Source organism: Calidris pugnax, unplaced genomic scaffold, assembly GCF_001431845.1.
Source record: "Calidris pugnax isolate Ruff unplaced genomic scaffold, ASM143184v1 scaffold28, whole genome shotgun sequence".
Taxonomy (NCBI): domain Eukaryota; kingdom Metazoa; phylum Chordata; class Aves; order Charadriiformes; family Scolopacidae; genus Calidris; species Calidris pugnax.
The window spans coordinates 14,138,425-14,154,251 of NW_015090842.1; the positions used below are offsets into that span (position 1 = coordinate 14,138,425).

At 39.6% G+C, this 15,827-nt stretch overlaps 1 protein-coding gene across 1 annotated transcript; it reads right to left on the minus strand.

The window, feature by feature from the left end:
* Nucleotides 1–2,219: 2,219 nt before the first annotated feature.
* Nucleotides 2,220–13,071, minus strand: DNAJA2 (DnaJ heat shock protein family (Hsp40) member A2). Its single transcript, XM_014942402.1, has 8 exons — nucleotides 12,918–13,071; nucleotides 11,670–11,893; nucleotides 8,974–9,054; nucleotides 8,517–8,650; nucleotides 6,630–6,826; nucleotides 4,723–4,867; nucleotides 4,429–4,556; nucleotides 2,220–3,947 (listed from the first exon to the last, which is right to left on the minus strand). The coding sequence occupies exons 2-8, from the start codon at nucleotides 11,780–11,782 to the stop codon at nucleotides 3,759–3,761; spliced, it is 987 nt and encodes a 328-aa protein (XP_014797888.1). The 5' UTR covers nucleotides 11,783–11,893; nucleotides 12,918–13,071; the 3' UTR covers nucleotides 2,220–3,758.
* Nucleotides 13,072–15,827: the final 2,756 nt, after the last annotated feature.

Consider the following 15,827-nt stretch of genomic DNA (forward strand, 5'->3'; position numbering starts at 1 on the left):
CATAACAGCAATGTGCAGGGTGACAGGCAGTCACCTGACTTTCTGTAATTTGTGATGTCAACCCCATTTTTCTAGTACTTCTATACAAAAGGCTTTTAACATCTTTCCAGGTGATGATGCTAGTCCAGCAGTCGAGTTTCAAATAAGGGAAAAAGAAAGCCTTCCAGGGCATGGCAGACAAAAACTGATAAACAACATGAAGTTAAAACACTATCAGACCTGGGTTAAAACTATGCTCTCGTTTGATAACCTAGAAAATACAAGAATAAATACCTTATTCAGATTATCTGTGAAATTTTACAGAACATTGAACAGTTAATTCTGTAACTCGGTAGCTTAACCTGCATTATTGTGTGTTTTTCCCTTGAATTGGTAAGAGCATTACATCAATGTGGTATCAGCTTTTGATTATTGCAGGAAAATGGACATTTCAACATGAATGATTGAACCGTTTACTTGCCTATTACAGGAAGGTAAGCAAAACTGAAATGCAGTACTGAAACCTGCAGGTTTTCTTTAATTTTTGCAAGACAGGCCAACACACCTTTGGTGTGGATTTCACTGGGGGTTTGGGTATGGTGGCAGCCATGTTACAAAAATAGCTCCTAGTGTTTAATCCAGTCTGCTCTTGTTAAAGTATTTTCTGAGTTGCAATTTAGAAATTTACTTTTTTCTGTAACTAAAAGGCTGTTCCTAAGAACCGGGAAAGCATTTCTGGGCCCTGATGCAAAGGGCAAATTCTCGGGGTGTACACTGTAATGAAGCACAAGGACTCTTCAGCCAACTGAAGTCATTCTTAAGAATTGCCACCAAACTAGGAAGCCTCCAGAACTCTATTTATATCTACAATGTTCCTTTGAAATGTGCTAAGAGAGGCACAATTAAATACAACAAAACTAAATGCCCCACACCTCCTTCACTGTGATTGTTTAAACTTGATACTTGCATCAGCCTAAGGCTATTGCGGAAGGTTAAGGGTTAGTAACTAAAATACAATTTCCTAAAATGCAATTAGTTCTTATTTAGAGGGCTGGGAAATAGCTGCATATTAGTCTGATGTGCTTCATGCTTTCCAACACCAGTAATCTTTGTTCCAATGATTACTGGTAACGTCTCTGCAAACGTATTTTTTAGAAGAAAATAGTCTCTTTTATGCGAGCAAGAACCACAGCACTGGCAGTATCTTATGACTAGCTAGTCCCTGTGAACACCTTGGTAAATTAAACACACCAAAGAGGACAGGTAAGACTTTCCCTCAGAGTCAACTTTAGGTTAATTTTAAGCAGTGTATATACAGAAATAAATGTCAAGTAGACAAGACTTCCTGAGGTTGCTTATGGCCAATTTTAAAGATATTTAAAGTGTCAACTAAAAAAAAATGGTTCCAATACAGTTCTGGTGATGGCATTTTCTTCTTCCCCCAACATACAGAATACTCATTTGTTTGTAGTAGCACCTCTAACACAAGTACTTCAGTGGCAGCTGTTTGTTTCTGAGAACACTACTGCTTTGATTATTCAGAGGACAGTCCCACTGGCCCTGTCAAAGCATTAATATTATATGTTAAGCATTAAACTTCATCAGTAAACTGCTAATGCATTAGTAAGTATAGCAGTATATTCCTTGCAATTTAAATATTGAAATCAAGACAGTGTAGACTGTTAATTTATGTGAAGACTTCCTACACTAAACTTTGTAGGAGAAGATACAGGACAGGAGATGTAGGTAATAATGGCAACTCTGAAATCAAAGTCACCATTCCTGAAAGATAGTGCTGTCAGGAGCCCAAATTAATGCAGTCTCAGGACTGAAACAGAACAAGAATATTCACACTGCATACTCGTTACTCCTCTTCAGCAGACTCTGCTAATTGCTTTTGTGAGGGGTGACAGGAAAGGACTCCTGCTAAGTTACCATGAATCCCTTTCCTCTACTCTCCCACCTCCTCCAAGGCAATTTGAAAGTAAGGGGATAAAAAGTGTAGAGTACATTCTGTTTGCCAACGAGGTAAATCCTAAAGCTACTTCTTAAAAGCAGAAGATGGGCATTTTAATTATTTAAGGATTTCAGGTTAAGATGACTGACTTTTTGGAGAAATGAATCACGAGAAAGGATCAGTATGTAACCACAGCTTCATGAAATGCAACATGAAGTTTTAATAAATGAAAATAAAGATTCACTAAATGAGAATGCCACAGCATACGAAGTCAATATTGAAATACAGGTCAAACAGTATTTATTCTTTAGAGTCTATAACAAGGATGTTCAGCAACACTCAAATGCCTACCCAAGCACATGGAAACCCTTGGAGTTTGTCCATCCAACCTCACTGGTAAAGTGTCAACAACTATCTGAGCAATAATTAAACAAGTCACACTTCAGATTTGTAAAGAAAAAGTAGAGGCATCTTGCAACCTCCTCGCTTCAACAGGGAGAGCAATCTCACTACAGAGCAGCGTGTACCAACCAAGGCTCATGCACAGTTCCTTAACAATGTAACAAAATGCTTAGATAACTAACTGCACCCCATAATTAAGGTCACACTTTTGCTTTGTTGTGGTATTTTCACCAATTAAAAGCATATAAAGAGGAACAGAACTGAAGCTGGAAAACTTAATAGTTAAAACAAAGTGCAAACTACTGGAAAAGTAATAAAACTGTCTACATTTAGTATGTTTCCAGGTCAAAGTTTTTTGTCAAGTACAATACTAATCTCAGTTTCTTTACAAACTGTGTTAATGCAACCACGAGTTGCCAGGCATAACGTTCATCTTTACAAAGATTTTTAAAAAGAAAAACCTGGAAACGTTTTGCTAGAAAGTCAGGCTGAATCAGGCTTTGGATTGAACTCAAAGGCTAAGAGAAAGGCACCATTATTCTGGTATTTAATCATCTTCATTTAAAAGGCTATGTTACCTTCTGAGTGAACTCAAATATCCTTGTGTTTTCTTCATACAAAGGGGACATGGCTGCAGCCTTCCCCGTGCCCATTTAGTCATATCTCATTTAAGAAAAAGACTTTAATACGTGGCACACCAAAGTTACCTCACTGCAACCTACTCTTAAAGCAGCTTCAGCCTCCCTGTGGTTATAAAACATCTACCATCTACCTAGTCTCCTCCTACACAGAATAGTTAAAGCCACTGGAAAAGTAAGAGTTACAAGGCAAAAGAAATATATTATACACCAACTGCTTTTATTTAATTTCAGAAACCGTTCACAAGATGGTAGAAAAAACTTACAACCACTTCTAATTTAGTCTTCCATTGTTCCCAGTCAGCTCTAATCCCATTATGTGCAAAGCCCATTTACCATGCATCTAGATGATAGATACAGGCTATGAAATTCTTTATTCTACTTGTAGCAGCTTATGCAGGTGCAGCCAAATACCAAGCCTCAGGACAAATTGTACACAAACTTTACAATGTAGAATTTGAATTTAAAATATGAAACTTAAAATCTACACAAAACTGGTAAAAATCAAGCACAGATACGAGGACAAACTTAAAACCCATGTGAAAAGGAGTCTCGTCTTCCTTTCAAGTGCTTTATTCTGCTACACAGTCAAAATGAAGATGTAAGCTTGTGGTTAGTTTAAATTACACTCTGTAGATACTATAGACCAATTTAAAAGTTACACATACAGCAATAGATGTCCATTGGTTCATCTGGATTACTTATACAATCCAGCTGGATTGTTGAAAACAGGTCAGGCAAAATTTGAAAGAAAATCCTTGTGCAACTTTTTAGACAAACGTTTACTGATGGGCACACTGTACCCCAGGTCCATGATGGCTGCTTTCTTCATCAGAACTATCGTTATAAGCTTCACGTCTCTGGCCACCACCTGAACCACGAGTGGTATCAAATTCCTGAAGATCTACCTCTTCTGCATCACCAATTACATTGGGAAATTCTGGTCTAGCTGGCAGAAGATCTTCAAGTTCCTGCCCCAAAAGAAGAAGTGTATTCAGTACTGGATCTACAACTGCTAAATAAAGCCAGCGGTTTCCCACAGCTTCAAGAGTCCCTCTCAGAGCAGGTTTGGTTTAGAAGTCTAAGCCCATGTAGACTCTGAAGTGCATACTCATTCAAAAGTATCCAAAATATTTGTATCAACTGGAAGACACAACTTAAAAAGAACCAACAGCTCCACATATCATCAACCAAAAGTGCAATCAGTAAATACAGTTGCACTCTGAAAACTTATCACACAGCAACAGGAAGATTCTTCCTCCAACCCTCATCTGCCCAGCCCTTAAATACAGGTTCCATAAATTTTCAAGTTACATGTTGCCCATAAACAACATTAAAAGAACAATTGTACTTGCATCTAAATTTAAGCACTGAAAACATGAGGTACACCACACACACTTTGCATACACTGTCAAATAAGATGACCACATTTATGCTTGAAAAACTACTTACTGAAAGCTTTTCTGGGCTAATCCAGTTATTTTCAGGAAACTGAACATCAAATTTAATGTAAAGATCCCCCTTCTCAAAAGGATTGCGATACTGTGGCATTCCTTCACCTTTGACTATGCGGATACAACCTGCAATTCAAAGAAAGGTAAGCTGGAGAGTGCTTCAGAACAAATCTTTATACAATTCTCTTCATTCCTCTAGCCTGGGTTCAGTTAACAGGACAACAATAATGAGATTAAGTGTTCAAGGATCACAAAAGCAGAGTCAAAGAAGTCCTTATCAGTTCAGGCTTACCTGGTTCAATTACTTTTCCAGGAGGATATTTAACCACAATTTGACGTCCATCAAGGTGCTTAAATGTGAACTGAAATCCACACAGTGCTTCAACAAGTCCAATCTTGTGCGTCATATGCAAGTCATTCCCATCCCGCTGGAACACCTAGGAAAAAAAAAGATACCTTTTCTAGTCCCATAATCCTATCTCCACAAGACTCATCATTTAGAATTCATTATTATTTATTCTTAAAATTCCGTGTCAGAGCAAAAGCCTTTGTACAAAGTTAGCTTGATTCTGTTAATTCAAATATCTTAACATGCTTGGAAAGTTTGTGCCTGATGGAAGCCTCATCTAAGTTCAGGCAAACCACAGTATATACTATGATATAAAGTTCAAATTCAGCAAGACCACATGTGTATCAGCAGTGCTCTCTCACCCCCAAGATATTCTACAGAAGCAACCTATACACAAAACTTAGGAAGGCCCAACACTACTTCCCCTGCACTGGAGTAGGAAAAAACCCACATCTTTATTTCTCAACATTTAACTGGTCATCACACATCTGCTTCAGGTAACTCCATCTACAGCAGGGCTTTGAGCAATTAGTCCACAGCTGTCACAACTGATCTTCAAGGCCCACCACTCAGGATTCTTAAATCAGAGTAAATGTAAGCTTTATCCACTGACACAACCACCACTCCTACCTCAAGGGAAATTTTAAGAGCACTAAAAGCTTCACTAAAAGTTTCACTAAAAGTCAGTCTAGTTTTGCTCACTAGGACACAATGTGATTTTTCAGAATCGTTAATACTGTAAAACTAGATGTAGCTCATTAGAGACTAAGACAGACGTGGCATCCACCATCTGGAATTTGATTCCATCACGTACATCTGACTGTTCTGTAAACTTACAGACCGTTTCTCCCTTATCATAGTGAAAAACCAACTGTGATGCCACATTTCAACCCATATTACAGACTAAAGAAGAGCAGAATGTGTAAAGAGCTATGCAAAACTGATTGACAAATTAGCAGTCCGTGACATAGCTTTGAAAAGCTTACAATGTACCTGATTTTCAGATCACCAACATTATATTCTTAGTATGTGACTGGAATTTAAATTTGTACCCAATGCTATTCTTCCTGTCACAACAGAACTTCCCACCACCATTCCATTCAACATTTTTTCCAGAGTGTAACACACAAACTATTTCTTATTTCATCATGCTAATACCTGGCCTTTCTAAACAAAAGCATTATAAAAAGCAGCAGTCACCTCAACTCCACCCTACAGGAGTTTTAATACAGAAAAAGATAGATGGAAGTATTTAATTCAAAAGTGCAATGTATATACTCCAGAATACAGTAAGTATAATATATATATGTATATACTCCAGAATACAGTAAGTATAAGCCTTAGTAAACTGGTATAAAATTATTTTTCTTTATTTTGTTAAATGAATCGGTAACATCAGCATTCTGTGCTACATTTCCACAAGCACAGTAGCAGAGATAAAAATCACCATCTGGGGATTTTAATAGGAGTTCCCTGCCATGTCACAAGACATTAAAAAAACCCCAACACTTAGCATTTTGTTAGCATCACAAGCAAAGCAGATTGAAATTAACGTCCTGAATGGCTCTTCACTGCGAATCAAAGTCAGCCTGAGCTTACCTGAGAAAGCTACCTTTTATTAGGGTTAGAAAGCACCACAATCTGCACGTCCTCTGGCTACAGGCTTGCAAAGTTCTTTCTGGCTCACCATGAAAAGACATGTTACTTGCTATAAATCTATTAAAAGCTATTCACCATCTCTCCCAGAGCTACAACTATATGAATTACTTTAAAATGAACAGCTATCTATAACACTTAAATATTAAAGACCAAGATAAAAGGCATTTAAAATATAAACTCAAAAGCATTACCTCATTCTCCTTTTCTTGGAGTAAGAGGACAATATCCCCTGGTTCCACACCTGGAGCCTGATCTGCTTCTCCACTGAATGTAATTCTTTGTCCATGTTTCATGCCTTTGTCTACATGGACTTCAAGTATTTTTACCTCTTTGATCACCTTCTTCCCTTCACATTTTTTACAGCGGTCTTTTTCATTAATTACTTCACCTAAAGAAAGACAGATTTTGAATTCAGAGATTTCCTGTAGTTCCAGCCACTTCTGAAAAAAAACTATTTTAAAGTAGGCTGAAGAACACATGCAACACAACTAGTGATTTAGATGTTGCTTTATGAATTCCTCACAAGAGGAAAGCCAAGCTCCAGTTACCCTAGCTGGAAGAGGGGGAGAAAAAAATAAATATATACATGTAACCTTCCAAGCTGTCTTATCAAGGATTTTGAAATGAGAGTGCTTTAGAGGAAGGAAAACAAGAATGTCTATAGCTTCTAGTGTTCCTTAAGCCTTGATTTGACTCCAGTATCCTTACCACTCAACTTACTACTTAAAAAAAAAAAAGCCTACTTTTCCATTCCTTGTTACATGAGTATGACAGCTATAAGAAAAGGATGAAACTAAAACCAAACTGAAGCTTCTCCCCTCCCTTGAAAGTCCGAATACAAATTTCAAAGTATTTAAATGCATTTAGGAAGCTTAGTTCCACTTCTGTTAACAACAGTGACAAAAGGATTACTGGTTTCTGTTCACTGGCAGCCACATTTTGCAGACCACCACCACCACCACCAAGTACTGTGTAAATGCAGCCAGCAGAACTAGAGAACCTTGCACACAAATGGGGGGAAGGTAGCTGGTCACGTCAGAGTTTCATGCAAGAGCAATATAGATCCTTTCCATGGGAAAGCCAGTAACATTTTCTGACACATAAGGGATTTCACTTTTATATTCTGAAATGGAATAGTTTTTCCACATTGTCCGTCACCTCTAGCAAGGCAATTACTTCTTCCAGCAAACTGAAAGATGACTAGCCCAAGCAGCTTAAATTCTGTTCTACTTCATCTTTACTTTTCAAGTAAGCTATTGTCTTTGTACAGAAGCACCAAAATGTTACACCACATGCACTGTACAATTTCAGTACTTATTTCCAATACTGCTTTAAGTGCCACAAGCAGATGCACTTGGCTTAAGACACTAAACTTGTCAGCTTAAACCATGTTTTGTGAAACAAGGCACAACACTATGATGCAGCTGAAACTACTAAACGTGTAGGTTAGATATGGAAACTGTGGAAGCAAGATGTTCAAAGACAACACCATTTATGAAATGTTTCAACTAGTCACAAAATATAACTCTGTAATTTCTGGGTGTTGTGAAAAGTAAAATCATCTACAAGGTGACATTACTACTCTGCAAACTGCAGAGGATCTAAAAAAAAAAAAATATCACATGAAGTGCAGATCACATGCTGAATTTGTTGCCCCAAACATAGATAATTCAGCAAAAGGTATCTTCTTCATTTGAAGAAGTTAAAATCCAACTTTAGGTTTGCATTTTTAAGATAAACCTGTCATTGGACATTAGAATGCAAAAAGACAAAAAGCTCCTAAAGCAACAAAAACTTGGGTTTTACTTGAATGCATGAGTAATACCAGTAAGTAATATTCACCTTTAAGTGTTTTTAAAAACAATCATTCCCTACTCTCCAAGCTTCCAGGCTGCTTTTCAGCACATTAAACACTGTAAATCTTGCTGCTGTAAAATGATTTCCCCATGGTGACATCTGATTTGAGACACAACTGACTAGATGGGAGCCAAACTGCCCCGGATAAGTTCCTCCTGAGATTTAACCAGGAGGTGAAATCCAACTAAATGCATTTAGTAACACAGAACAGCTTGGCCTACCTTCTCCGTTGCAGTCAGAGCATACAGATTGCATCTGCTGAACCATTCCAGGAGCCAGCTGTCTGATCATGATACGCACACCTCTACCCCGGCAAGCATTACATTTCTGAACGGCTCCAGCCTTCCCTCCCTGCCTAGAATAGAAAGCACCAGTTGCATGAATAGCAAGTTTTTCAGAAACATACAACAACAACAAAAAAAACCCCCTACATCAGTAGGTTAACATGCCTAATTGCACTGCCAATTTTAATTAGGTTCTCTCCTCCCCCCTTCCTCCCAAACAAAGGCCTTGAATAGTTCCAGTTCCATCAACAGTATCATTCAAGTTTAACAATTTTCTAGTCTGAGAGCAGGCTCCAGAAAGGCAAATACTGATAAAGATCTGACATAGGAGATGCTTCATTACACTATATGCCAACAAAGCAACTAGAGAACTCAAAAATATAAACAAACTTACCCATTACATGCACTACAAAGGACATTCTTGCTAAGTTGTAGTTTAGTTGTCTTTCCATTATACAGATCTTCTAAAGAGACTCTACAAAATAAAGGATTTCTCCTGGGTTATTATTTAACAACTTATTTTTATCATGTAATTAAAATAACTTGCCTGGGACAAATTAAAGAAAAACAGACCTTCATAAAAAGACTACATCTGCTATTAAAATAAGACTCCATTTCAACTTTTGCAAAGAGTCATTACAAACTATTCCACACATATGAAAATACATGTGTAATCCTGAACATAGTTTCAGAGAAAAGCTGTAATTTAATCAAAAGAAACCAGATCAGACTGCTTGTGTTTCTCAATAGGAAACAAGCTGATCTAGCATTTTAGGTTTTATTGTATCATCGTAGTTGATTAACTTTTTAGTTCTACCAGGCAGGTGAGAAACAAACCTCTCTAGACAGTCCTGACAACATTCATAGCATGCATACGTAAAGAATACATACAAAATACTTACTACTGTATTGGGCTTTCCACAAGAGATCACAGAATCACAAAATGGGAGGGGTTGGAAGGAACCTCTGGAGATCATCTAGTCCAACCCCCCTGCCAAAGCAGGTTCACCTAAAGCAGGTTGGACAGGAACACATCCAAGCAGGTTTTGAATCTCTCCAGAGAAGGAGACTCCACCACCTCCCTGGGCAGCCTGTTCCAGTGCTCTGTTACCCTCCAAGTAAACAAGTTTTTCTGCATGTTCAGATGGAACTTCCTGTGTTCCAGCTTGTGTCCGTTGCCCCTTCTCCTGTCACCAGGCACCACTGAAAAGAGTCTGGCCCCGTGCTCCTGACACCTGCCCTTTAGATATTTATAAGCATTGATAAGATCCTCTCTCAGTCTCCTCTTCTCCAAACAGACCCAGGTGTCTCAGCCTTTCCTTGCTAGAGAGACACTCCAGTCCCTTGATCATCTTCATAGCCCTCCGCTGGACTCTCTACAGCAGCTCCTTGTCTTTCCTGAACTGCAGAGCATAAAACTGGACACAGAACTCCAGATGTGGCCTCATCAGGACAGAGCAAAGGGGGAGGATGTCCTTCTTCAACCTGCTGGCCATGCTCTTTTTAATGTGCTGCAAGAGATCGTTGGCGTTCTTGTCCACAAGGGTACATTGCTGCGTCATGGTCAACTTGTTGTCCACCAGGACTCCAGGTCCTTCTCCACAGAGTTGCCTTCCAGCAGGTCAGCCCCTAACCCGTACAGGTGCATGGGGTTATTCCTCCCCAGGTGCAGGACCTTACACATCCCTTTGTTCAACCTCATTAGATTCCTCTCTGCCCAACTCTCCAGCCTGTCCAGGTCTCACCGAATAGCAGCACAGCCTTCTGGTGTGTCAGCCACTCCTCCCAGTTTTGTGTCATCAGCAAACTTGCTGAGGGCACACTCTGTGCCTGTACACAAGTCACTCATGAACATGTTGAATGAGACTGGACCTAGTATTGACCCCTGGGAAACACCACTAGCTACAGGCCTCCAACTAGACTCTGAGCCACTGATCACATCCCTCTGAGCTCTGCCATTCAGTCAGTTCTCAATCCACCTCACTCTCCACTTATCTAATGCATTCTTCCTAAGCTTACCTATGAAGATGTTATGAAAGACAGCATCAAAAGCCTTGCTGAAGTTGAGGTAGACAACATCCTCTGCTCTCCCCTTACCCACCCAGCCAGTCATGCCATCACAGAAGGGTATCAGATTGGTCAAGCACAATTTTCCCTTGGTGAATCCATGCTGACCATTCCCAATAACAGTTTAGAGGGGAGGGTTTAGAATGTTCCCAAGGCCATTTAATTCTTTAGATGTGTTCATGTTTCAATTTCTTTTAGAAGTTCTTGAATACACTGTCAAACTCCAATAACTTTCATGTATTGATGGAAGATTATAAACACATTCAGTGTTTCTCCTAGAAGGGTTTGTTAGCTGATAGAAATTTCAACTCAGCATATTGAGAAGAGGTTGCCTGGCATGAGTGTTTACAAATAACAACAAATCCAAAGCTAATTAATGACATAGCACGCAGTACTAGCTACCAAACTAAGCAAGCACGTAGAAGTCAACAGACTTTACTAAGCATGGTTTCCCAACCACAGAAAAGATACAGCTTGACTTAAAAACTTAGAATGGACCCACTCAGCAGGCAAAAAGCCAGTCATGACTGCAAGCAGAGATCTAAACAACACACTGAGATGCAATATTCAAGCACAGCTTAAAAAAGACCACAATCAAACCCACCACACACACTTTTCCATTAATTATGCAGTTCATCTTTAGTTCCAGCTGGTATTACACTATGAATGCAAATCAATGTAAGTCTTTCCAGAGCCTTAGCACCTCTGCTTCCCTAAGAATCCAGCTAGTAATTGAACACCTTTTTAAGATCAAAATTCCAAGCATAATTGTGGAGCAAAACCAGGGAAGTAATGCTAACAAAGTATACACATACTAATAACAGGCAAAACAAACTGTTAAGTAGTCTATAAAATTAATCAATCATGAAGAGTAACTCAAGATGACTGCCTTCTGGGCTATGCATGACACACAGGTCTGAAAAGTAGGTGCAAATGGCAGAGTATATAAAGAATACAAACCAGCAGAGATAAGTACTGATCAGGAAAGCTTGAAAGTACAAGTTACAGTATCAAGATACTCACTTGAGTGGATGCATCATATCTTCTCCTCTTCTTCTACCATTACGACTTCTACTTTGGCCACCCATAAAATTGAACAATCCACCACCAAAGATATGGGAGAAAATATCGTCCATTCCACTGCCTCCACCGCTACCTTCTCGAAGACCCTGTTCTCCATATCTATCATATAACTCACGTTTCTCCGGATTTGACAATACTTCATAAGCAAAGCTTATTTCTTTGAACTAGAAGAGGAACAGAGTCAAAACAGTGCATGACAATACAGAACTTCAAGCGAGCATTTTACTACTGTTTGTTGCCCAGCATGAACAACCAATTAAGAAGGTACACAACACAACAGTTTTCCATCCATGTTCTAATACGCAAGACTTAACAGTCAGGCTTGGGCTTAGTTGTGTTACCTCTTATCATAAAATATGACATTATTGAAAAACATCATTGACTTTGTTCTTTACTATGCCTAGCACAAGACAGTTCTCTTACAAACAAACAAAAAAAAATCCAATCAAAAGAAGAAAACCCCCAAACATGCAATCTTGCAGTATTCAACAGCCAAAAAATAAATCCAACTACATCCTAGTGGCAAAGACTTCAAGATATCTTAGGCACTTAAAATACACTAACAATTGAGCAACTTATTAAAATGCACATTAATATGTTTGTCTTCAAAACAAATGAATCTTTTCATAGTCGCCTCTGCTCACCTCTAAGCAGCCATTAAAACTTCAGTTCTGTTACAGAGAATCAGCCAAGTCAACTTAATTGACTTTTTTTAATTGCTATTAGCATAATAAATCTAATTCAACCTTCCCACATATGCCATTTGTTTTATGCTGCAGCAGTTTCAAGAACCTCCACACAAACATTTTTCCACATTGAAAAAACTTGGAAAACTGACTTTTTCAAATACCCATGTAGGTGCCAATGCCAGTTGACACCATCTCAGCAGATGAAGAAAAGCAGTTTTTCCCTCAGCATTACTTTCTCAACCAATTTGATTCAGCCAACTGCTGTATTTTTTCACCAGGTAAACTGGTTTGAAATTTGGGAAGGAGACAAGACAGGGTTCCCTCTCACAGTTACTATTTTTGAAAGACTTGCAACAGCAAGCAAGTAGACAAGACAGGGTTCCCTCTCACAGCTACTATTTTTGAAAGACTTGCAACAGCAAGCCCCCATCACCTGTATTACATCCCTTAAGACTCTATTGTTACATCAAACTTCAAAAGTTCAAAAGGAAAGTCTTACTTTGTCGCCTGCATTTGGATTCTTATCCGGATGGTACTCCTTGGCCAGCTTTCTGTATGCCTAGTTGAAAGAGGTACAAAATTAGGGTGAATTTTTGATGAATCAGTTCTTTTCTGAGAAAAATCAAGGAAGAAAGGAAATCTTGTCTTCAGGAAGAAAGAAAATCCTAATAAAGTGTTTTGAAATTACTTATACATTGAAATGATACATAAAAATTATGACATTGCCATATGCATAAATTAACTACACTTTGATTTAAACACAACTATAGCACACAATAGCTAGAACTAGTTTTCCTGCTCATCTTTATTAATTTACAGGAAGAATCCCATTGGACTTTCATCCTGACTTACCCTACAGAACCCACTCAAAACCTACAATATGAGAGCTTAAGTTTCAACCCATTTGTCTTTCACCTCAATCACAGCAATACATTAACAACAAAATGGCTGCCTCAGCTTCTCATTCACTCTATCAGTCAATCCTCATAATAATCCTTTTATTCTTCCTTACCTATCAATAATGGAAGATTTCATCTCACTTTGAACTAAGCATATGAGTTACATGTGCAGAAACATACAGATCATTGCTTTTACTTAGCCTCATTGTTCTAAAACAGTAAGAGGAATAAGTACAGCCAAATTTCCAGAATGCCTTTTTTTTTTTTTGACCAGTACTTCCGACGTTCAGGACTATCACTTTTTCCTACAGCAGTACTTCATCTGTTTTGCTTATACTTTAGAGGATCAAAGCAAATAACAGGACAGGCAGAGACTTTTCCTACAGTTTGAGTTTTTGACAGTGAAGACCTTAACTCTTCCCCCACTCCACCTCAATAGCCCCCAGTAACTACCAGAGAACAGATATTAATAAATTACATGGTATGCAGTCTTTTTTTTTTTTTAATTATACATATAAAAAAAGCTACAGTGATGCAACTGCAAACAACCAAGACACTGGTTATTAGAGTGGATTTTTTGTGTCCCTGCCCATGGCAGGGGGCTTGGAACTCGATGATCTTTGAGGTCCCTTCCAACCCTAACCATTCTATGATTTTATGATTTTTCAAAAAGCTCTATTTCTGTTGAATTGGGCATCTAAACTAGCTTTTTAGAACTGCAGTGTTGAGAGTTTACAGCTTTACGCATAAAGCTTTAGAGACATCACAACTTTTGTACTGGAACAAGTAAGATTTCCTTTTTGTATCTGCACAGTTACTTCTCTTTACTGATTATCTTTAAATACTCCATACTTCTGCATGCAATCAAGAAATAAAGTTTGATAAGGAACTAGTGAAACAAAAATAAAACATTGATATTACAAGCCAAATGTCCTAAACCAAAGTAAGTATAAAAAAGAAAAAACCTTGGTCTTATAGGACAAACTATCCATCGGTAACAAAGGATAATCTTCCACAAGCCTACATGTTCTGTAATAATAAAGGATTTTCTCCACATATTTTAAGGAGTCTAACCAAGAAAAAAAAGACCAGACAAAACACTAAAATGAAAGCCTACATAACGTTATCTAATCAGGAAAACATGAGCATGCATGGTGATCTTTACAAAGAGAGAGCACTCGTGTCTTTGCTGATAACAGTATTCCAGTTTAGAGCAATTCTTAGGACTCCCCATGACCCAGAAGGCAGCTACCACTATTTAATCAGAAACAGATCCAGAACCAAGGTCTACACCGGCACCATATTATAATTTCAACAAAGGTTAATTTAAGTAATCCCAGTTAAAGCCTGTTCTTTCAGCCCCCTTTGACTAAGCTATTACCTATTTGTTTTCACTTTCCTATACTGTTATATAGGTTAAACTATATGATTAATGAAGCATCCATGTGACCTCTCAGTGACAAAAAGATACAGATGAATTTCATGCTATTGCAGGCCGTTGGAAACTTCACATTCCACGATAAATCTAATCCACAGCAATTAATATTAAGCAGCGCAGGTTATCTGAGGGGAAAGCTGCTGTCAGTTCTTCACAAAAATACCTTTAAAAGAATTCAGCAAGGCAAAAAAAATACTCCACTTCATGGTGTTTGGCAGAGAGCACTATCTTCTCACTGCATGCCTTCCACCTCTAACACTATTTCAACACTGCAGTTGCCTATCCCCGCACAAATTAGGCTCCCACATGCATGATGGGTAAGGCACAGTTGTTAATACCAGCACCACCCATCAGGGGAAGCAGGTCACTGCTAGTAAACTGTCTAGTTAATTATCCCCCCCCTCACGTGTAAGTGATCATTAAGCCCCTTTAAAAAAAAAAATTAAAAAAAATTAAAAAGTGGTTTATACGCTACAGAATAAAATGGATGCAGCGAATGGTTACCCCGGTGACCTGGCTCCAAGTTCTGCCCTCGCTTCTTTGTTTACCTCACCCTGTCGCTTTCGGCCTGGGAGGGGTCAAATAGGGGAGGAAAACGAGCCCTTTACTAAAGGCCCGCACGTGGGGCGGACAATGGCACCGGCTGGAATCTCCTGGTCCGTCACGAGGATTTTTAACACCCAAAATGCCTTTCCGAGGCGGCGAGCACCGCTCCGCCGCGCTGCGGGGGCGAGTCCAGCAGAGTCCCGGCGCCGCCGAGCCCGGCACACGGGGAGCACGGCCGGGTCCCGCTGCTTCCTCCCTCCATCCCTCCCTCCTTCCCTTCCCCCCGGGCCCTGCCCGCGGCCTACCCCGCTCCCTCGGGCGCCCGCCCGCAAGCCAGGCCCCAGCGGCCCCGCGGCGCGGCCTACCTCAGCGGGCTGAGGCGGCACCGGGCGCCTTCACCCGGCGCCGCGCCCTTCCCCCCCCACCGCAGGCCTCAGCCGGGCGGGCCGCCGCCTTCAGGCCATACTCCCCCCAGCCCTCCCTCGGCTCCCCTCCCCATGCCGCCCCCCCCCCCCCCCCCCGCCCC

Coding starts and splice junctions, on each gene's coding strand:
- DNAJA2 (XM_014942402.1), bottom strand. CDS start 11,782: ATGGACGATATTTTCTCCCATATCTTTGGTGGTGGATTGTTCAATTTT. Junction 9,055..11,669: donor GATATGATGCATCCACTCAA/GTGAGTATCTTG, acceptor TTTATTTTGTAG/AGTCTCTTTAGAAGATCTGT. Junction 6,827..8,516: donor CTCTGACTGCAACGGAGAAG/GTAGGCCAAGCT, acceptor GTCTTTCTTTAG/GTGAAGTAATTAATGAAAAA.